Below are 23,952 nucleotides of genomic sequence, written 5' to 3'. Positions count from 1 at the left end.
GCATGCTGGTGAAAATTCGGCAGGAGACAAGCTGTGGATGTTTTCAAGTTTGAAAGATACCCCGCGCTTCCGTCAGAGGCAGCTGATGGACCAGGAAAGATCGGGAGATGGGAGGGAAAGAAGAGCGAGAGAATTACACGCAAGTGGGAAAGAAGATGAGTTTACGGGGCTTGTTCTTGCAGAGACGTGTTTTGGGGCGTTTGTAAAGAAACACAGCACCCTGCAGGGAGCGATTTCACTCATGGTGCAACGCCTGGGCAAGGTAGGTACCTGCTTTTCTTATTTGTGGGTTCATAAAACCTTTTTGTGTTGAAAAGTAACAATGATAATACTAATAAAAAAAAAAAAAAAAGAAGCACCACTCCAAAATCCACCCTTGGTAAAAAGGGCTGGTGTCTTTTTTTGAGAAAATTGAAAGAAAATATATATATTATTATTTATTATATAACATCGTCAACATCAACACCACAAAAAAAAAGTAACATCCTAGTTGTTTTCGTTCAAGCACTCTGACTGTGTTGAGAAAGGCAGCAGGAGTTTGGTGTCCCTTGGAGAACAAAAGAGCAGGAGGGCGGGGGGGGGACGAGGGCACAGGGCTGGCGGTGGCAGCGACACAAACTGGGTGGGGACGGTGGCAGGGGAGAAGTGTGCCGATCTGTTGATTTTTCTTTTGAAACAAAAGAAAAAGGGGGGGGGCGCAAGTCACACCGAGGCCGAAGACTATTTCATCTGTGGTTTCAATCAGTGTCCGTCCCTCTCGAGTGCTATCGGTGAACATTCAGTTAAAGGAGTCTTGCAAAATACTCTCGCTTTTATTATCGACAGACAGGGTATTTTTTTCCTTTTCCTTTTCCCATTTTTTTTTTTTCCTATGGCTAATGCTCTTGCGCTTTCCTGACCGCCTTGTTAGCTGTTCTCGCTCCACTCTGGCACCATGCCCACGCCGTGGACCGAGTGGTACTGGTGGGGCGAAAGGGTTCGAGGCACACCGTGGGAATACAGGAACTCTGCGGGCTGTAAGCTGCTGGGGGGGACTGGATGCCAGTTTGAGGTCCACACTGCCGGACGATGGGTTGGTGAGAAACCGAGGTTTGGTGCTGAAACATGCTATGGGTATCTCCTATTTGGGGGGAGGTATGGTTGGCCACGCTGCTGAGCCGGGGCATCAGCGGCCCCGAGGTGAAGTGGGCAGAGAAATGCTGGTAGGGTAACCTGTCCATCGGCTGCATGGCAGACACTGTGCAACTGCTGTAGGACGGCACGCTCGGCCACGTGTTACAGCTGATGTCTTCTAGGCTGGGCACGGGGTCCGTGGGGGAGCGGAGCTGGCATACATACATGCTTGGCGCTGGGCTGATTCAGTCCTGTATGAAGTGTTCAGTCCCTGCTGCTGGGGGTAACTGGACCTGTAGAAAGGATCCTCTTCTGCCGGAGAAGTTTCCATGTAGGGCTTCTTGTAGGGATGCTCGGTGGTGGAACATTCCTCATCTGTTGGGAAAGAAAACTCCTGGTAGCGAACAACAATACTGTGCCCTCGGCTGAACCTCCCTCTCCACAATCCTCATTTTACCAAGGACACAGTCTGCACAGAGCTGATCCAGACTCGTCTCTCAGTTATGTCAGTGTAAATCCAGATCCCTTCCTTGGAACTGATCTGAATCAGTCCTGCTGAAACTAAGTCTTGTACTTGGCCCTGTCTGCTGGACTGGGGAAGGGATTAGCTGGGAGCTCTGGGAGGAAAATCACGACTATAAGATGCTGGAGGGATCCTGAGGCTTAGCTTGCTTGGTGATACCCCATGCACACCCCCACACCACCGAGCTCCTCGTCTCCTTTCTGCTGCCAGCACTTTGACCAGAGGAGTAACGTCCGCCTGCCGACACGGTGCACCTAACAGAGGTCCCCGCTCCCAAGAGGCTCAGAGCTGATGCTGTTAACTAAAAGCCTTTACAATGATATATTTTTGCGATAAATGAGACAAAAATGGAGATCACAATAAAAATCCCCCCAGGAGAGCATCAGCGATGGCACAGTTGAGACAATCAGATTTGGAGTTTTAAAGCCCCGGTTTTTAGCTGTGCCAAGGGAGCTGGGCACATAAATCTACGCAGGGCTGTGTGCCGCGTGCTGGAGCCAAGAGTAACAAAAAAGAAAAGTAAATTTCACAGCTAGAAACAACAAGGAGCAGCTTGCAGAGCCCTTTGTTTCCTGCAGCATCCCAGGCCAACAGAGGGAAGGAGATAAACAATTTAGGTGAAATCTCTAGAGTGAAGCAAAATGAATAAATGAATATGTACTTATTTATTCATTCGCAGGGTCATCAAATGAAATCCAGCTCTGCTGGAATGGATGGCAAAGTTCCCAGGGACAAGCACTTCACCAAGAGATTTTAAGGACAGCGAGGCAAGGGAAGGGGAGCTTGTTCTGACCCAGATTAATTTTGCTGCTGCTGCTTCAAGAACAAGATTTCTGGTGCAGGCAGAAAAACATCCCACTTCGCTTCAAGCCCTTTTGGCTGCACCTTTTCAACAGGGGTAAAATTTGAAAGCATGCTGCAAGAAACGGCCCTTTTCAAGTTTCCTCAACCAACAGGTTTTGAGCTGCAATTTTTTTCACCCCCAAATTACAAAGGAAAAAAAAAACCAGTTCCACAAAAAAAGAGGACTAAAAGCATCTGCCCCCCCAAGAAGCGCTTGCAAAAACACAGGTATTGCTTCTGGGCTGCTCCAACGCGAGTGCCCGTGTCTCTCACCTTCAGGAGGTGCAGATGGGCAGTGCAGGCACCTTTTGTTTCTTGTAAACACGCACGTGCACATACCCTTGTTGCTATAAACAGCCGTGTGCTTTCTCCTGGAAGCTGCACCCACTCTGCTTGTAAAATAACCCATTACTCCCACTCAGGTGTCTACCCAGTCCAGCTGGAACAACTGCTGCTGTTAGTCTTCTTGGCCCGACAACCCCAGAAAACGCCAGGTACTGAGGTACACGCCACGGGGACTTTCCCCTTGGTGTCCTTTGACTTTGTAATAACAGCTGCCCGTAAATTCAGCTGGAAAGCCACAGTCCCATGTCATGCTTTCTTCCTGACAACAGCAAAACCGGGCTCCTCAGTCCCAGCAATGCAGAGCCCTGATAATCAGGTTATCTTCCTCCTCTGCCTTCTCTTAAATCGGGACAGAAAGTAGGATGGGATAAGCGAGCAATGCAATCACATCTTTAAAACAGCTGAAACAGTCAGCAGATAGATGCAAAAGTGTATCGCTCTCCTTAATCCTGATCAGGTTCATTTTATATAGGAGCGGCGGAGAGGATGTAGTCCCCTGAAAGACAAAAGCTGGAAGCACAGGGCTAAGCTCCCTCCTGAACACGCATCTATCGCAGGAGGTATATCTGGAAGAACAGCCTGAGCTCTGGCTTTTACAGACAGGCTAAAAGTTTTGGATCCCTAACCCACCACTGAGTAATAAGAACACTAGGGTGGAAAAAAAAAGTCTTGTAAAACGAAGCATTGTTCTGCTAATAAAGTTTTCAGCATTAAACCGCATTACTCTGCTGGCATTAGAAATCATTGGCTTGGGGTTTGACTGTTTATTTTATTTTTATTTTTTTAAATATACAACACAAAACAGTCAAACTCTGTTTTTCCGTTGTGTAAAAATGCGCCTGACTTACAACCTGAGGTTGCTGATTTTTCCATTAGGCCCAGACGTTTCGCTGCCTGCCACAGCCCAGCCAGGCAGAGCCGCAGTGTTACGGATCGGCTTCCAGAATTCGTCGCAGGTGATGAGAGAAAAACAAAAACAACCGGGATTTCAGTGGAAACCCTATAGGTGCCCTTTCTTCTTCTGTAAGCTCTCGCAGTGGCTCTGCTGGCCTCTCTAGAGCCAGGCTCACTGATGTTGTGTGTGGAAAGGGCACCATCACTCCAGATTGTAAGACATGTAAGGGCACCGTACCCATCTCCGAAGAAGACATAGTCACTAACGAAGGATTATAGCCTACCCTAACAGCTTCTGCCTGCCCTCTGGCCCCTCTTCCTGATGATTTTCCCGTCTATGTAACCTCAAAGTGCTGGAGAGGGAAGAGAATAGTCCACCTTCATCATCAGATGGGATGATGCAGACCAGAGATCCTCAGCTGGTGCCAGCTGATGAATTTACACTGGTCCAGGCTCTCTAGTCTGATCTGGCATTGTCCCACCAGTCCTCGCAGAGGACACCAGAGCCAGCACAGAGCAGGTGAAGTGCATCCCCACGGTGTGTGGAGCAGATCTGGGGGTGGAAAGGGGACATCTTCAAGTAAGAGAATGGCAAAAGGAGGACAGGTCAAACAGGTCTCGTGCAATGCTGAAGGCTGTGGTTTAAATTCATCCCCACCTGCTCTGGAGCCTGGACAGTCCGTCTCAAGGCCATAATTCTCTTCCTGAAGCGCCTGTCACCTCCTCAGCATCAGCGTAAGGAGGACATAGGAGATAACTGTCTGGTCTGCTCCGGGTTTGATTCTTGATGTTGGTTCCCTGACAGCACTTCATTGTCCTTTTCCTGTTGCCACTGAGCCCTAGGAGGTGCTGGGCACCTCTGGGAGATGCTGACCATCCTGGGAGATGCTGACCATCCTCCGCTTTTGTTGCTATTCTTGGAAGCCAAGGGTGACGATGAGCTCCTGTGACCAGCCCCTCGATACTGCGCAAACCTCAAAGAGCAAAAGGTTCTGCCAAGCAGGGGAAGCTGCCAGCGCTTGGGAGAAGCTGCTCCGAAGTGGATCCAAGGAAAACGGAGCCTGCAGAATGGGGTGGAAACTGGCTTCCTCACAAGGAATTTGATGATCTATCTAATGAAGGAACTTGAGCGAGAGCATAAGCAGTTCCAAGATTTCCGGTATTTACTACTTCCAGCTGGGCTGTAAATACCACACAAATGGCTTTTTAAATGGAATTTTCCCAATTCCAAGATCAGGGCCGTCCAGAAAGAAATGCAAACATGTAAAATCTCTGGACTTCAGGGTGCACTGGGCCCACCTCTACCCCCGGTGTAAATCAGGAGAGCTCCTTTCCAATTCATGACAATCAGCTCCCTGGGATAGAAGACAATGCAGAATGGGACCCAACTGTTTTAGTTTTTAAAGCTCACCCCCACTTCCAGGGCATTACAGTAGGTTCATCCCGACTTTGTGAAGGAGACACAATGGGTGATTATCACTAACACTGTTGTTTTATCCAGTCTGGTTTCTAGTATGAATCTAGCATGAGCCTGAATAGTCAATACCAGTGTGCAAGACTGACAAGGGTTGTCAAAGAAGAAAAGAAAAAGGCAGATTCAATCAAAATGAACATCCCTAAAGGGCCAATAAGACGTACATCCTACGACACGAAACTGAAGACACACTACTTATTTCAGCAATCGCATGGTTTGCCATATGGCTGTGTTGCATTGCAGGGGAACACGACAGAAAGGGTTGTGGGGCAGAGACAATCCCACACTAAAAGCTGGAACCTCTTCCAGAGGCAGTGAGTTGCCAGCAGTGCCTGCAGAGGCACAGGAGGCACCTCCTGATGGGAGAGCGGGATGCTTATATTAAGCCACTGAAACTACAGTGCCCCAAGCAACGTGGCTGCACTGCAAAAGCTGGGTGCACAGCAGCCCCCTGAATATCTCCCCACCAGGCAGGCAGGCTCTTCTTCACCCTCGGTGCCTCAGCAGTCACCTTGCTCTGGGCTCCACTGCATCTACCCAAGCTGCAAACACCTCCGGCTGCAGCACAGCTCAAGCCTTGGCCAACTCATTGCATCTCCTAACATCAGCAGGACGAGCAGCATGTCCTCCAAGAAGACATCCCATACCTGACTTTTGTCCTACAGGTTCTTTGAGTGAAAGAAAATCTGGGTGGGATGAGGGAGAAGTCAGCTGAGTCAACAAAGAGGTCTATCCACCCTAGCAGCGCCTGTTCTTGAGGAGAAGGGGGAAAGGCATTGCTGTATCTCCACCGACCTCATCAGAGCAGGAAGGAGATGAAAGATACATTCTTCCCCATAGTCAGGGTCATGTCCAAGCTAAGTGGCTGAAGGATACGGTCCTCACTGGTTGGAGCCGGTGGATTCTGCCACGTCCCTCTTCTCCCTCAGAGTGCCAACATGACAGCTTTTATAACCTCCCCAGGGAGAGGCTGTTCCAGTCGCCTCCTGTTCAGCATCACAAGCATCCCAGAAATCTGCCAAGTGGTTGAGATTGTGTAAGGCTGGGAGGGAGCAGGGGTTTAGAGGGATGGTTTTTTAGTTCACAGGAAGTCTGAGGGAGAGGATAACACTAGGGAAAACAAGCCCCAATGCCCTAATTGGGACGTGGGGCTAAAATGAAAGACAGAAAGCGAGCTGCCTGCTGGTAAGTCCTTTTGGGCTTCTTCAAGCACAACAATGAGAGAGGGAGAGGTGGAGCACAACTAGAAAAAAGGCAAAGCTCTAACTGGTCTTTGTTGCAGCCTAAAAATCCACATCAAGAACTGAGGCCACTGCTTGGTAGGATACAGGATCGGAGTTAATCCATCCTCTCAAGACCAGTGACTTTTTGAAATGCCTTAAGTAGTCTCAGTGTGGAGCTGGGATACAACGCAGGATGATTCTCGCCTTGAGGACTGCCATTCCCCAGCGTTCAGCATGTTCAGAAGGTGCCTGGAGCAGCGACCCCGTTGCACCACGCTGGGGTCATTCCCAATGCTGCGACCCCGCACTCCCACCTGCGCACGAAGAATTGCCAGATTTGGGGCTCTGGGATGTGTCCTTCCTTCCTTCCTCACCCAGAAGAGCATCACCTCCCTGAAAGAGAGGAGCCTTCAGAGATAACATCCCCTCGCAGCCCTGCTGCTCTCCCCTAATGTAACTCCATATCAGATCTCCAGAGTGAATCCATCTTGACTTGGCAGCTAAGAACAACACTGTCAACCACAGAGCTAAATCTTTGTCTTAGGTCACCAAGGAAGCAGAAGTTGAATAAGGTGCCTTTGAGTTGCTCGAATACAGATCTGTTCTTAACTGAGCCTAAACCAAGACTTGACCTCCTGATTAAAAAGGATACAGAGAAACATCATGAGACGTCGAAGCTGGAAGGAGCCATATCTGAGAGACTATCTTGGAAAGGAGTGGTGGTATTTGCTACAGAAGATACAGACACCAGCTGGTCTCAAACCCAGTTGAATTGCCCTCTGCCCCTGCGAGCACTTATCCGTAACTGCAGCCTTGCGAAAAGGAAATAATCCGCCTGAGATAAATCCTAAACTGACTGAAGAGGAGTCAATGTTTGGGGACTTGATGATCCAACGAAATCAATAAAACTTCCAGTCTAGAAAACGGACAGAGATGCATTAGGAGTGAACATGCTCTTGCTTTCAAGTTTTCTTAGATGGTGGGGCTTGTTAAAAGTTATGCAGAAAAGTAGGAAAGCAGGAGAGCTGTGAGGGAAAGCTTAATATTACACTTAGAAAGGAGAGGCTGGAAAAGGAAGAAAAAGAGGAATATTATAGGTAACGTTATTTTCCCAAGTTCAATAAAGATTCTTGCTCAGTGCTAGAAGAAAGTGCCATGCTCAGTCTGAGCTTGAGATGAAACCTTGGATCACGTTCTGATTTATCTGAACAGAATTGCTCATCTCTAGTGACTTTTTTTTTTTTTTTTAATTAATTTCACTTTGCAAAGAGCTGCTTGGCAGCTTATGTTGGCTCTCTGTTTCCCATTAACTTTGCGTTTCTTTTCTTTAAGCCCTGGTGGCTGTTTTCGATTTACTAGATGCATGGGGAGGGGGAAAAAGGCACAGGGAGGAAAACAGAGACTCAGGCTCCTGAGACGTACAGCTTCACGGAAGAAGCCGGTGGTATCGGACAGGACACTGCTTCTCTTTGATTAAAGCATTTGGCGGCTTTGATAAAAGGCCCTTAACTGCTTGTGCCACTCAAGCCATCGTAGAGATAATGAGGGGCCATCGGCCGTACAGACAAGGACTCGCTTTGCCAGCCTCCTGCACTTTCGCAAGGGCCACGCAGGCCAAAAGGGGCCGGGGAGCTTATTACAGGGCAGATAGTCGTCTCTTTTGTGACAATAAGAGGAAGTGAGATAATTGGGGGATTGAGGGAAACCACCCATGGAGACACCACTTAGCGGGAATCCCAAAACTGGAAGGAAACCTCTGTTGATTCCTTATCACGTTACAATGTGGCGGGGAATGATGAATTGCCCTGCGGTGCGGGGACACGCAGCAGTCTGAGATTGTCCAAAGGGTTTGTTGCCGTTTGGGCCAGCTTGTTTTGGTTTGTTTTCGCAAAGGGGAAGAGGAGCGGTGAAAGCTCGATCCCAGGGCAAAGGAGCACCGAGGACGGATCGCAGGCTGAGGGACGCCAAGGGCGAACGGGACCTGCCTTTCCAGCGCCAGCAGCGGGGCTTTGCAGCAACCCAGTTGTGTCCCAGCACCTCGCACCCACAGTCCCACACCAGCACGGGGGTAGCAAGGGCCACACACCCCACGCCTGACCTTAGGGGACACTCGGGGCGGCCACGGCAACTCCTTGTTCCCTACCTTACAGCTAGCTCAAGTCTAGCATCACCATTTCCAATTACAGCTTTGATACACTTTATATGAGCACGAGGGTCGCCTGGTCAGCTGGAGGGGTCAGAAAATGATGCCTCTGTTTTCCACCGTTCAGCTCAGTCTCAGGAAAATATTAAGATTTCTCAACTACTTTTGTTCCGCATATGTACTTGTACACAACACACGTGATGTTACAACATTCAGGGGATTCAACAAGGATGTGAGAGAGATTTCCACTGCCCTCCTGCCTCATCTGCCAGCACTTCCCAGCATCCGCTACCTTAGACTGTATGTCTACACCGCACATCCCAGCGCCCCAGGGGTTACGTTACTAAAAATAATGACATGTGGCTGACTGATAGGACCATGCAGGGAAGCAGGAAGGGATCTGCTGTGGGGAGAGGCTACTGGGCTGGAGAAATTCTTGGTGCATTCAAATGCCATGGTGCATGCTGACTCCTGTTAGCTTTTCCCGTGCAATGTAGGCTAAATCCTGAGAAAGGGGAACATGGGTAGGCAGTAACCATCTCCTGCCCACCCCACAGGGTTGCATTCAGCCCTGGAAATTCCCTATTTTCTTCTGAGTGTCTGGGGTGGAGCTGATCCGAGGCTTTTGCTATCTCAGTCCTGCAAGTGTTTCTGCATCTAAGCATTCCCATCGCTTTGGGAGAGAAAGGGAGAGACTGCAAACTGCTCGCTCCTGCCCGAGAACAATTATCCCATCAATATCATGGGGCTCTTCACGCCAGGACGAGCCGAGCAGTCAGTGTAAAGCCCTCACAGTTTGATCCCTCAAGCTCTGTCAAAGCAGGTCAGTCGCATCAGAGGGGAAGGAACATAGATATCATGATTTTGAATCCCACGCCCCGTTCATTAGACCGAGCGTTTAAGTGGAATTGCTTTCTGCAGACAGACAACTGTCTCCCAACTGTGAGACTCTTAGTTGAAAACTGTGCAAAATCCGAGCTGTCAAGGTATCTCCACTTGGAGATTAACCCTGTCTAAGGGGCTATGGAGACAGATAAGTCATCTTTATCTCCGGCACCAGCTATCTTACTGAATGTGGATTCAACGTGGGTGAAAGGTACTGCCACCCCTCCAAACAGCTCGCTCCCAGCCCAGCAGCAGAGATCGGGTTTTAGGCTAACACCAGTGAGAGGAGTTTCCCAGCCCAGCCTGCAGGAGCTGCCCACCTCCAGCACACAACCCTCATCCCTTGCTCATCCTCAAGTGTCACCGTAAAGCAGGCTGGGGCTGTCCAGCCTGTGGGCAAGGGGAAGCATCAGAAAACAACGCTGACAGTCATGTTAGGAAGGGGAAAGCACTGAGCAGGGAGCAGCCAAGGTCTGACCTTTTCTCTTGGTGCAGTGGTAGATCTGGCTGTGTTCCTGGGAGATCGGGTAGGGGTTGGCAGGCGGTAGCAGGTCCTGGGAGGTGCTCGACACCCCGTTCTCGCACTGGTACTGGGAGCTCAGGTTGGAGGAGGCAGAAAGGACCCTGGTCTCGCCACTGAAGGGGCTGTGATTCGAGGACACTTTTTGTCTCACTGTGCTCCTGGGAACAACCGGGTACTCTTTACTAAAAGCAAAGAAACAAAAAAAAAACAAGGCAGAAAAGCAATCAATTAATAAATAGATCAGTGGATTAATAAATGAAGGCAGCACATTAGTGTTACGGTGTTTGTTTAGACTTTCAGGGAAACAGAGACATCCCTCCCAGGAGACTGCAGCCCTGTCGTGCTTTGTCCATGCAACACTCTTCTATTTCACTTTCCTTTTAGTATCTTCCCCTTTAGATTCGTGCCTCTTCCACCACAACTGCTATTTTACACCCATACATAAAATAGATATATGCAGTTACAGCGAAATACACAAGATTTATATTTACATATTATGATAGCATTTATAAATTATATATGATCTATATTGTATATATGGATATGCACACATATGTAAATAAAAACCTCATTTCTGTGAAGCTGACTTGGAGATGGATTAAATATTTAGGTCTACTTTTTCCCCTTATGGTAGTTGTCCCCATTCCTTTTCCCCAGGGTCTGCCAGCCTGGATGTCCTGGAGCGGGGGATCCCTGGACCAGAGAACAAGCTCCACTCCAGAGTGCTCAGAGAAGAGAAATAAATAAATCACCAAGACGTGATGCATGCCAGAGCCGCACGCCTCAGTGGAGCCAGTCTAGGAGGGTGAGCACTGACGGAAAGTCTGGTTTGTTCCCTTGCTCTGAAATCTGGTTTGAAGCAGGGATGCTTTGCCAACACTGGCTGGAAATCCCCTCTCCTGCAAGACCCTACAGAGTGTTTTGGAGACATTTCTCCAAGCACATCAGCAACGTGGCTGGACAAGATTACTCCTGCTCTGCAGAGGGGAGAACTGAAGCTGAGCAGGGGGTCTCAGAGACTTCAGGCAAGGTGCGAGCCTCCTCCTGAGCTGTCTCCAAGACAGCTGGGTGCTCCCTGAACCCAAGGACTTGCTAAAATGCATAAAGATCAGGTAGTACAGCAGCACCTCACATAGTGCCACCAGGCTCAGAGCAGCCACGAACCAGCGCCCAGATTCCAACACAAGCTTTCTTCTTTGAGGCTATAACCATTGGACCAAGCTGGCTTTGAGGTACCCTACTCACCTGCTGGAGTATCATGATGCTGGAGCAAGGACAGATCCTTAAATCCCATCAACAGGCTCACCTGGCCACTTACACGTGGAGGAGGAGCCCTGAATCTCTGGTTACACCCCTTAGAGAGGGCCTATCACTGTAGCAACTCAGAACTTATTTACAACATTTAACAATACCAATTATATAAACCTACTCACAGTAGGGAGCTTTCATCCAAACCACTGCTGTGGTGGCTGCCAGAAACATCAGCAACCGAGCTGTAACGGAGGGGAAACTCACCCAGGAGCTCAAAACCAAATAAATGTGTCTCTCATTGTGCCACAAAAGCTTTCCAAACCCTGGGCACTGGTGGCTTGCCAAGGAGAGCCAATTCCAAAGCTGGGGTTTCTTCCCCTGGAAGCCCAGCAGCTCCTCCCCGCAGGGCCGGCAGGAGCACGGCTTTCCACCCACTTGGGCTGGCTGACCAGGCAGCTTTTTCCCAGAACTGAAGTCCAGGCTGTGCATGAGGAACAAGAGAGAGATGGACTGGGAGGAAGCAGATACTTATCCCTCAGATACGCAAGATAGCAATGGATGCCAGGCCATTTGGTGGGCTTCAGAGGATCTCTTTGCCTGTGGACACCCAGCACTAGCATTTCCACCCCAGGAGCTCTTGCTGGAGGGCAGCTTTGGTGGCTTTTCAGGAAGGTCAAGAGCTATGGCCTTCAAACCTCATGGGTGACCTTCAGATCTTCTAGGTTCTAGGGGATCTCCCAGCCCTACCAGGTCACAGTTCTGAGCTGCCTGCTGCTGTCACGCTCCACCTTCGCACAATGATCCTCATGGAAGTAGTACCAGCATGACACCCCAAAGCTGCATCCCCACCACGTTTGCCTTCCAAGGAGACAATCCGCAGGGAGGTGACACATGGACCTTGCCCTTAGCTCTCCTCCCTAATGAGGTGCTGCTGCATAGATTGGCTCATTCCTCCTTCCTCAGCTCCAACACCACCAACACCCAATCCCCCAAGAAATGACAGAGCCTCGGGTTTTTTTTCAGTGGGGTACCTGTGAGCTACAGTGGAGGAGAAGCAGGGACATACCGTGGCATGGTGCCACATCATGTTCTCTGTGGCTGTTTTGGAGGATGTAGAGGTGATGGCTTTCACAGCTTCTCCCTGCTTCAGTGGGGAAAGGATTGGGTGTCTCTTTGGGACATGGGATTAGATCTGCATGGGGGTTTCTTACAGTAAAATCTCATGGTAGTTCACAGGGACCCCATCAACATCAGACCCTCACTGTGCGAAGCACCACTCAAACACTAAGAAGCCGTCCCCATCCCAGATACTTCTCACCTAAATCAACACTTTCTCTGTCCCAATGGAGAGCTGAGAGGGGGAAAATGTAACAACCTGATTGTTTTTTCTTGATAAAAAAATATTTTCTTTCCATAAAGGAGCTGTATGCCTGAAACAGCAATATTTTTACCCTGAGTGCCGGCATAGGTGGTGTCAGGATCCCACACTCCTGTTGTGCACTGGGGACAAAATTCCTTTCAGACTGCATTTCCCAGGGGACACGACAGCCTCCATGGCCATAAGAGAGGACCATGGTGTTCTGTGGGAGACACGGCGCGAGCAGGGAGTCACGCTGGAGCGGGAACAGGTTGGAGACACCAAGTTTCCGAACAGCAGTTCCCAGGAGGTATCGCAATGACTTCTTTCCAGACTGAAATATTTCCATTTCAGTCAAAACATGTTGGGTGCTATTTTTGCCAAAAAATCAACTATTTGAGGAGGGAGAGGAAGGAAAGTATTTTCTAACTAAATATCTAAAATATTCTCTTTCTTTCACTTTGCCGTTTTTCTATACACAAAGGCAGTTATCTCTGTATTTCTACCTTTTTCTTCCTTATAGGAGCTGAGCTCTAATAAAGAGATATCTTTCGTACCTTGTAAAGCAACAGTCATCTTGAAATATTTGTACTGTTTCCTGAGCCCACTCAATATGCAGTGTGCACAGCTACCATTTTAGTTTGTCCTTCGGTCCTTAAAAATGTATCAGATTCTTTTTGTTTCAGTGCCTAAAAGTCACGATTCCCAAAATAGCTGATTGTAATCCTAGGCCACAGTTTAATGGAATGAAATGTTTTGTTCACCGCTGGCACAAAATGACTGTTGTGTCCGGAAATTTTGCTGTCCAAAAAAATTCTAGCAAAGTAGGAAGGGGAAAAAAGCGTTAAAGCTTGACTTACACAGGCAATATAGGAAATTGTCCACACAGCAAGGAAGAGACTGTTGTTCCTGGGCCAGAATGTGAGTTAGTTTTACATGAGGGTGTTAATGGGCTACATTTTTTTTGCATTAAAAATTGTAAAATTAGAAGGAAAAAAAAAAAGTTGGTTGGGGAAAGAATTTACAAGGAAGGAAGCTGTCACTGGTCTATTTAAAGTCTGCTGGAGGCTAATGATGAATATTCAGTTACCGTAGTTGGTGTATTACAATAGCAGAGGGGGACGGGGAGGAAGGGGGGAGTCACATTGCGCAAGGTGCTGTACGGTCTCTGCACCACTGGGCTTCCAGCTGAAGGGCCACCAGGAGAGAACATTACTTTGATTTTCATGAAAGCTTGGGGGAAGAAATCAGGGATGAGGTCTGAGTCTCTCATGAAGGCACTCGGTCCTGAAGTCTGGACTCAGTTCTTAACTCCCACCTGGTTAAATGTTTCCCAGACCCGTAGGATCAGACACCGGCTCTGCATAACCATTTCCTAATAGCACACACATTCCTCTTTAGAGTTCATCATATAACCTCGACTCTACAGATCAGGCCTTACAAGTGAATCCTTCCTGCGTTTCCCGAGCACTTCCACCCAAATCAGACCTCTGCCAGGTGGAATTAGCAAACTCGGTCTCATTTTCTCTCAGGACATCTTCCCCCACCCCTGGCCAAATGATGCCCTCACCATGACAGACTCAGGAGCTCCTTAAGATCACTTATGCCACAAATTCATTTCTAGCAAAGAATTCAAAGAAGCAAGTTCAAGAAGGTTTTGTAATCTCAGAGCTGGAAACTTCATTGGCCTCTGCAAACTAATAAAAACTGTGGAAAAATTATAAATATAGACCTTCACAGAGTGACATCAAGTCCGCTTTCTTGCTTATCACTATGCTGTAAGAGAGTAATAATTTTCAATGTATTTTCATGTGCAGACTTGAAGTTTCCTAACATACCAGCCAATGCATAGCAAATGCAGCTGCCAGACAAAAACCTTGTTAAAAATCCCTTTGAAGATCCACGGTTTATAACCAGGAAGCTTCTGCGTTGAAGCATCCAACCCCTACTGGCCCTAAGCAAAGTATTTTAGAAGATGCTTCTGATATTTCTGCAACAAAGCATTATATACCAAGGCTTTCCAGAGCTGCTGTAGCTCACGGTAACAACACTTCAAAAGACTTATTAAATATCAGGTCCCAAGGAGCATACTGATATCTGTTCGAAGTCAAGATGAGGCATGATATGAAAGAGGCTTTCCCCGTGGTTAGGTGCTGCCGTGTTAGTACAGCATCCTTTGAAGCCCCCGAGCTGGGCACTGTCTAGATCTTGTTCACAATGGCAATTCCCAGTCTAAAATGTGACCAAAGGTATATCAGTGGCCAAACACAGTGATTCCCCTCCACTCTTTCCAAATTGCCAGGAGATTTTTAACTCCTCCTTGGTCATTCACTACGAAAGGACAAATGTTTGCCATCCTATCAGTCCTGCCCCCTCCACACACCCAGCATCCATGGATACAGTGGTGCGGAATCAGACCCCAATTCCAGATGTGCAAATATAACTCAAAGGCATTTGGGTTTATATTTCCCAGGCCACCAGTTGTTGTCCTTCCTGCTGAGACTCGAGAGTAGGAAAGAAATGGAAGTCAGCCATAACAGATACAGAAGGAGGAAGAGAAAAAAAGTGACTGGAATAAATATAACATCTCCCAGGAAAAAAATAAACCAGAAAACAATTGTCAATTGTCATTGTGCATTCATTTCAGCTTATTTCCAGCATATTGAAATAAAATTGAACCACTCTCAAGAGACTGTCTGGAGAGTCTGAAGTAGAGAAACTACAGCAGGAAAGGACTTGGTAGGAGAGGAACTACTGAGTGCTTCCTTCAGTCTTACCCTCAGATCAAATATGAGCTCTCTCTGCATGGGGACTGCAGGCCAGCCCCACAGAATAATAATGCCCTTGGCTGCATGTCTAGTAATGTAAGTCAAAATGTTCACTGAGAATTATGAGAGGCTGTTCACTGCAGCATTCTCCACCAACATATCAAATCTCCTGACCTTCTTGCTGGAATGTGAAGGGATGCAATAACCCTGGTTTGGGTGCGTGCATGGTATGTTAACCAGTGCTTCCATCACTCATCTGAGCAGTGCAGCCCAGAGATCGCTGCAACAAACCCAAGAACCAGCAGTGAAAAGAACCAGCTAGAGACGTAGAGCTATCATTATCAGGCAAATAAAAAGCTAGATTCCTGCAAACAAATACCACTGTTCATGTTGGAGTAAGAGGAACACGAGAGGAGATGGAGAAAGAATGAATGCTGGCCACCAGAGACAGCATCAGCATCCCTTCATGCTGGGCTGAGCTTCTGCAGATCGGGTCCTGCTGGGCAGATACCCCGAAGAAGGGGCAATGGAGGAAACAGCAACTATCCTATGCTTCTTGAGCTGACTTTCTTACTTTAAAAGAGCTGTGGATACCCTCCAGTGAAGTCTGTAGAGCCTTATTTTGGATTTCATCTGAATTCCATCGAATTCTATAGAATACAATTCAAGCCTACAGTTTCCACTGGGGCTTTGACCAGGAAAATCTCCTTGGGGATGTTTGCGGGAGGAAAGCATCATCTCTGCAACAGATGTTGTAACTCTTAAGTCTCACACTGAAAATGTTTCAGACAGCGTGTGGTTCTTGGGAGATTTCAGTGACAGAACATGGGAAATGAAAGTGGATGTAAAGATGCAATGAGAAGATGCAAGAAGAGCAAGCTCGTTTGCAGTGGACCGAGACCTACTTGCATTAGTCGGACTGGTGCCTATCAGTCCAACATGATGGTAGCATGCCAGGGTAGACAACCCTTTTGGAACCTAGAGGCTCATCCATTTATTCTACTGGCACCCCAAAATGCACAGTCTTCTCTGTTATGCCAGCTCTGAATCAAGGTACTGATTTTATGTCCTTTGTGTCTGGCCCAGTTTCTGTTCTCAGTTACACTAGGAAATCTTTGGAATAATTCCTTTGGAGCCAGGAAGGTTACTGTGGATTAATGCCAAAGGCAGCAAACTACAGCTCATGATCTTTGACGGAGAAAACATATACATAACATCGAACTACACTGCCACTCTTCTTTGTCAAGTGGATCGTTCTGGATCTTTGTCTCACTTTGAAAGAACCCAGGATACCCATCAAGGGAGCTAAGAGCCACCCTTTCACGTAATCATCTTTCCTCTCAAAAGCTTTCCCAATAAGAAGCTTCAAGGACTAAATTGCATTAATTTGAGTGAACAGTAACTAGGGCCTGAGACTTCCAGAAGCTCTTCAGCACCCGTAATAACCGCTGAAAACAATGGGAGTTGCAGACGATCAGCAAAAATTGGTTAGAGGGTTTAACAGCATTGCTCTTTTACAGTGCTCTAGCCCCAGACCCACAAACGCTTCTCCCCTGCTGTCTTTTGGCAGCCACAGATTAAAAAAAAAAAGCTAAAAGCTACGACTTGCATGCAACCCCCCCAATCACCCAATAGCTATGGCTTATTAGCGCAGCTCCATTGACTCTCATGCATGGGGAATGTTAAGGGCAAAGTCCTACATTGGCATCTGCAATGCAGATCTCATCAGCTCTCTGCATAAGCTTCACCCTCTCTGGATTTCTGCTGCGTGTTTTGCTCTTGCTCTCCACACCAAATTCCCCTTGGCGCAGGCAGAAGTTCTAAGCGGAGACAAAAGGAATTTTTACAGTACAGAGGGGCAAGACATCCGGAAGGAATACTTTGCCTAAAATTCCCAGCATCACAACTACTTAATTTTTACCTGATTTATGTTTTTTCAATTGCAGCATGACCACAGGATACAGATGCAGTATAACTCACATCCCTCTACACATTTTCCTCTAGTGTGTTTTCCTTTTTCTTTTTAATTTTTTTTTTTAAATCAAGGAAATAACAAACTTGATTTCATGCTCAGAAACTTGAAAACTTAAAAAAAAAAACAGTCCTCCCAGAGCACTCATCCTGTCAAAGAAACTGCTAAAGAGATCCCATGTGTCTCAGGAAAGAAAGGCGGTGGTGGGAAAATGAACGTGTATCAGAAGTCTGCGTTCACTGGAAATTGGATCTCTCTGGAGCTCGTGGCTATTCTTTTTGAATGAAATCATCTGCTGCTGAAAGGCTTAATATCTCTACTGAATGAAGTTTTCTACCTGGACAGACTTATTAACTTTTCTTCTGGGAAATAGGAGGAGAAAAACCAACACAGAGGCCTTGCAAAGGAGAAAGCCACGGAGAGGAATGGACTTGCAAAGACATCCCCATCCACCCTGCAAAGCTCCTGTCCCCAGAGGCCACTCGGGCTGATGCATTGCTTTTGCTTGGCCAGAGCGCATGGAGGCAAGCATAGATGGAGGGAGAGTCCTCACTCCGCGGCACCCGAGACCTCACTCTGAGCTCACTCTTGGCACTGGAAGGTGTCTTTCTTCCCTGCTTCATCTTCCTTCCTCTCAGCCCCTACCGTTTATCAAGGGTAGGTGTTCAATGGATGAATCATCAGGCCAAGTGTCCACCGGCACCTAGACCTACTTCTACTTAACCCCACTGCAAGACTCGCTCTAAGGTGAGTGAAATCATTTTGGACCCGGCAAACTGGTCTCCCTCCCATCCTCTGACAGCCAAAAGTGCAAGGAGACCACCAGAGCTGGCCGGATGGCAATTCTTTCTATTAGGATGGACTTTATCTCATGTAATTTTAGCAATTTAAAAGGCAGGCATCTACTCTCAGCAAATCATTCAGACTCTGCAAGTGAGACAGGCAGAAGGAGGGCTCCTCACCCACCCTACCATCCATGGGGTGAGCTCTCAAAGGAAAGCAGCTTTGCTCTCTGAAGTGCCCATCACGCTCTGCTTTGCGCAGAGGAAGCCTAGACACCAGCCCAGCCTGGGGACGCTGCTTCTAGACAGCATCTTCAACCACCGCACACCTACTCCCACCTGATCCGAGCCCCGCGCAACACGTCAGGACCTGAAGGTTTAGTGCTGGAAGCACATCTTCACCAGGGCTCAGGCCTCCAAGGCTGCTCGGAGGCGTGCGAGTGTAGGGGGGTGAGCAGAGGGACACGCTTTGGCCATGAGCTGGGGCCAGCCTTCCCCAAAAATGGGATGCCACAAGCCAGCTCACGCACCCGGCTGCCTCAGCGCTGCCTCTCAGCCTTGTCTGCTGGGGTTTGCTTCTCCCAGGGCTGCTTTCAGCTAGGAGGTGCCCCTCCGCAATAGCCCTATGCAGGGAATTAAGAAACATTTGAGATTTAAATAAAGAAAACATAGAGGTGCCGAGGCTTTCCTCAGCATGAAAAATTCGTTCCCTCCATGGCTATACCCCTTAATGAGATGATCAGTGACCTGACGAATGTCAGGTCACCAGTTTTCGGTACAAAAGGCTGCGCACTGTCTTTAAAAAGTGCATTTTTTTCCAGCTACTTTTTTTCTATAATGAAGGAATAGCACTAAAAATACGTCCCACTATATTCTCCAAGGGCATAAATAAACATCACTCCCCTAAAGCCAGGGTAGGCTTACTTATACCTGCCAGCTGGGGAGTGGGTCCATCACTGGGAAACAACTTCACTACATACGCGCACACACACACACACATTTGTATATGAAAACATATTTTTATATATTTAATTATATTTTAATATATATTTATATGTTAAACCTATATAAACCCACAAATGTAAGTCATACTTCTCTAACATACTCAGTCCTGAATGGTTCTTTATCTTATATATGCAATTTATTTTTTATATATATAATTTATTTTATATATGTTTTCATATATTTTTTATATAATTTTGCATATATTCAGATATATATAAAAAACCACAAAGGTGGGCACATATTTGTCTAATATTTTCAACCTTGAATAGGTCTTTATTTTACTATAATAATCTTATCCTGCTCTCCCTTAAAAAAATGACATCTTTGTAAAGGTACACAGTCATTTCTATGCTATTGGTACAGAGGATAAGTCATGAAGGAAGTGAGCATCAGAAATTATCCCGTAAAGTCAACGCTGTGGATTTTAACCCTTTCAACCCTGCCAGGTCTGAGCGGGTGTATTTATATACTCCAAGTGTTTCTGCTCAATGTGTCGTCGACTATGACCGCAGGCCTGCATAAAAATGCCAAGCAATTTTTAGCACAAGCTCAGCGTGGCTAGATGCCATGCTCTTCATATGGCATGAAGCCCTTCTAATAGTCCTCACTGTTTTACCTTCTCCCTCCCGCTCCAAAAAAACACACGATGAATGTAAACCTTCAAATCTTTCCATTGACCGTAATGAAAGGGTAGTTTAGCAGCAAAAATGTGCGGGGGACATCGTTACTCAAGTTCCAGTAGAGGCTGGGAGGCTGGCACGGGAGGGAGGGAGGGGAAAAGCTATTTCAAGTGGTAGTGCACCCATAAATAAATAAATATTGACATATTATGCCAGGATTTGTGCTGTCGTTGGAAAGAGCAGGCAGGGAACACAGGGTACATTCAGAAGACCACAGAGATGATTTAGATTGAGAAGAGTGTTATATATACATTTTTTTGTATATATATGTATATGTATTGGCTTTTCTGGGTCTGAGCCTGAAAATGTTTGTATACAGGAGTACATTTGCCCATTTGAGTAGGGTTACGGGTGTAAGCGTTTGCAGGATTACAGGCATTATTTGTTGCCCGCCGGCACGATTTGCATGGCTACGGAGAGCCGTGCTGAGGTCACCAACTATGGCAACCAGAAGAGACTCCTGCATCTGCACTCCAGCCTGCAGTGACCACCTACAGCTAGCTCCCGGGTGGGCGGTGGAGAGAGCCCTCCCAACAGAAGGTCACAAGCCAGGTCCCTGCAAGCGTCCATTGAGAGCCAGTTCTGCTGGTCCCGGAGAATAAGGGATCTGAGTCGCTCCTGCCCTCCTGGATGGAAAATGCTATATTGAGCATCTACATCTGTCTTAGGTATAATCATGGGTATGGCACTGTTCCTGCAAAACATTTGCACCAGGAAGCAACTTGACACGTGGACAAAGTTCCAAGTGAAGTGAAAGGCATGAAGCTAATTATGGGCAGGACCTGACATTTAGAAAAGGACTTTAAACAGGATTTTTAAACAGGATTTAGGCTTGATTTTCAGCTTAAGTACTTACATCCAAAACTGAGATTCAAAAAGACCTCTTCAGCCACCTGGCCCTGGAGATTCCAACATTTTCTAATACCTTCCTTCTTCAACCTGAAACCACTACGTCTATGCTCCTGCTCTGCATATCCAGAACCGACCAGGCAAACACTCCCTTCCTGCCAAAGACCCTCCGAAAGCCAGAAACCAGCACAACGCAGGTCTCCACACCAAGATCTCCAGAGGCACCTGGAGCATCCTTAACAAACCTGCCCCCAGAACAAGGCTGTGAGCTCTGTCTTTAAAGCACTGCCACCTGGGGAAAAAAATACCCAACAGTTCTTCTGCAATAGCCTGATGACCAGAGCTTCTCAGAGCTAGTCCAAGTCTCTTGTTGCTTTAAACAGGTTTAAGCCCACATGCAGCCGCAGAGACATCTATTTAGCACAAAGCTAGAGGTTGTTCTGGATAGGGACATGTCAGAAGGAAACACAAGGTCCCTGCGGCCAAGAGGACAACCCACAAGTGAGATCTTGCCTCTGTAACCCAGCAGTTAAGGCATTCACCTCGGAGTGGGGAGTCCTGGGTTTTGGCCACACGTCCTGATAATATTTCAAAAGCTTGACGTAAAATGCACATGCAGATGCCAGAGAAGGGACTGCCACTAAGTCCTGGTTTAGCTCAAGCCACAAGCGACATGCAAAGCAAAGCTCAAGCGGCTCTCGCGGTCCTGAGCGGGTCCCCACGACAGAGGCACACGATACCTCTGCATCCTGGACATCCTGTGGAGCTCCATGTCGTCGCTGCCGCGGAAGCCTTTCGCAAAGGGGTTGTTCTCAATCTTTAACTGGGTGATCTGAAAGAGAGGAAATGCAACGGGTTCATCGCAAGTCCAAGGCATGGCGTGGGAGAGAGGGGATATTGTTTATTAAACCCAAGCCAATAGGGATGTGGGGGAAAACACAGCTTTCGGGAGTTCAAGTCATCCTTCAGCTCAGGCATTGATCACTCCAGATGGGCCTTCCTCTAGATTTCTCCACTGAAAAAATATCTCCTGTCAACAACCTCTCACTTCTCTCAGGCTTGACCCATAACTAACACATGGGACTGCACACGCACACAGAGATTTCTCTCTGGAGGAAATCTGCTTTCTTAGAGTTACTTACTTTCTTTTTGCTGGTCGGACAGAAAGGGCTGCACCGACCAGAGGACCAGGGATGAAAGTCACATCGCCTGAACAAATCCCACTGACATCAACACGTATTTTCTCATCAATGTGCAGCCATGACCAAAACCTTACCTCTCAGACCCTGGATCCTCTCAGTCTAGTAAGGCGCGCCCTTTCTGTACTTCAGACCAGTTAAAGGTACTCCAAGAGCTCTGCATCTGACATCCTTCCCCAACCAGCCCCACACCTGTAAGCCCTGCCTGGACTAACTACCTAAGGTACTTGGAGGGCAGCTCCACCTCTGACCATCGTGCCCTGGGGGAATATTTGTCCCCCCATTAATTCTGGAAGGAATTAAGAGCGACTAGTTTGCTTGCTTAGTTGGCTACCTTCAGCATCTAAAGTTTGCTAGGATGAATCCCCCTCAGACTCCTAACTTTGGTCCTCTTACAACATCTAAGTTAAACATTTAAAGCAGCTGCTGTACAGAACGTACCCTTACCCAAAGCAACTGTGTTGCTCAGAGGTGCAATCCTCTCCTTCACATACTTCTCCTGAGGGCTCAGGTGAGTAGGTTTTCTCAAGCCAGGGGTTGTCATTTAAGCAAATATTAACTGTGGAGCAGCAACACCCCCAGACGCCCTGCTGATCTTGTAGAAACTCACTCTGCCGTGCCAAATTTGATGCAAATGCATTTGTGTCTTTGCAGAGCGGGACTGAGCCTGGATCAGGTGTGATCTAGCTGCAATGCCCTAATATTCAGGCAGAAGAGGCAACAGTTCCCCTTCTCTTTCTCCATCACTGCCTGGCCCTCAGCCGGGAGTCGGGAGAGCCACTTGCACTTGCCCAGGAAGAGAGACCACTCTGTGTTTGCCATTGGAGGAACCTCAGGAGCTCACCGCATTTTATGGAAACACTGTCCTTCCTTCCTATCGAAAGTCGGCCAACGGGAAGGAAAGAGCTCGAGATTAATGGCGGGAGAACAGAGAGAGGTTCGTGTTCACCAAGTCAAGCACACACAACTGGATCCGCCTCTTTGCCAAAATTCAAAGAGAAAAATCTGGCTCGGCTACTGTCAATAGCAAACCCCGCCAGGTGTCTGCACAACCAGATTATTTTGCTATTTTCTCGTCTTATAGCACTTTTTTTTTTCAAGGGCCATTTTTTAATTTGCCATTTTTGCCTAATTCAGCCCCAAATCTCACACAAAGACCCCATCACCCCTACGCTTGTCCCCATGGGCATTCCCATTAAATCAGGACCTGATTTAGTACATAAAAAGGGCATTGCGCTTTTTTGGTCACGCATTTCAGATTTCAAAAAGAAGGGTAAACAAACAATCTCTTTGGTCCAATTTGCCATTTGAGCCGTTCTCTAGCAGTAAAACAGGGGTGCGTTTTATGATTAAAAGCCCTGAATAATTAGACAACCAGCTGTGTATTTTGCAAAGAAACTGCGTATCGGTTTCCACCGGAGAGGTGGTGGCACTTCTGTAATGAATAATAGGCATTATTCAACTTTTCGAATCTTTCTATGCAATTTGCATTCTGAAGCACGTTAAATGTACGAGTTGTCCTCGCTTGCCGAACCCAATGGCAATATTTGCTTGCATAAGTGAAGTCCTTCACTGAGCGAGGATTTACAGTATTGGCACCAGCACACAAATGTACAAAGGACCGGATTCATCCCAACCTAACCGAAGGCATTTTAACCAAGGCGCCTGCACTGGGAACCTCGTCTCCCGGCGTTCCTGCTGGAATCAATGGAAGGAGATGGGGACTGCCAGAGGGCACTGGGCCTCTGAGGTGGGTAGCATTGCCTTCACAGGTCCCCAACGCTCTCCATTCACTGGAGAAAGAGCCGTCAACACGCTAGCCCCTAATTTAAGGACCTCAGATGAATGCCCTGTTTGATGAATCAAGCCTTTAATCACCCACAAAATGTCGGACAAAACTATCGTATGGGACCTCGATCTTGCAAATATGTTGCTTTATGAGTAGAGAAGTCCCCTAACCCGCATTGGGAACACTCTTACAAGCAAAGGTATTAACATATGTGGTGGCGGCAGAAAGCCTCAAGCGAAGCATGGCTAACTTCAGCCTCCTTAAAATTAGAGATCTGCTAGATTGAAGGCATCTAGAAACCAGGGACTACAGAAGGTTTTAAATTAGGTCTCAG

The 23,952-nt window shown here is 47.4% G+C and overlaps 1 protein-coding gene across 1 annotated transcript in view; it reads right to left on the bottom strand.

The window, feature by feature from the left end:
* Positions 1–368: 368 nt before the first annotated feature.
* Positions 369–23,952, bottom strand: part of TBX5 (T-box transcription factor 5) — a 37,989-nt gene continuing 14,405 nt past the window's right edge. Inside the window, 5 exon segments of the mRNA XM_050906566.1 lie at positions 369–1,029; positions 1,032–1,312; positions 1,315–1,488; positions 9,922–10,148; positions 21,371–21,462. Coding sequence (XP_050762523.1) covers positions 907–1,029; positions 1,032–1,312; positions 1,315–1,488; positions 9,922–10,148; positions 21,371–21,462 — 897 coding nt within the window. The 3' untranslated portion in view covers positions 369–906.

Source organism: Gymnogyps californianus, chromosome 16 (genome assembly GCF_018139145.2).
Source record: "Gymnogyps californianus isolate 813 chromosome 16, ASM1813914v2, whole genome shotgun sequence".
Lineage (NCBI taxonomy): Eukaryota > Metazoa > Chordata > Aves > Accipitriformes > Cathartidae > Gymnogyps > Gymnogyps californianus.
The sequence above is the reverse complement of the archived record's forward strand: the minus strand, read 5'-3'. Positions and strand labels throughout refer to the sequence as shown.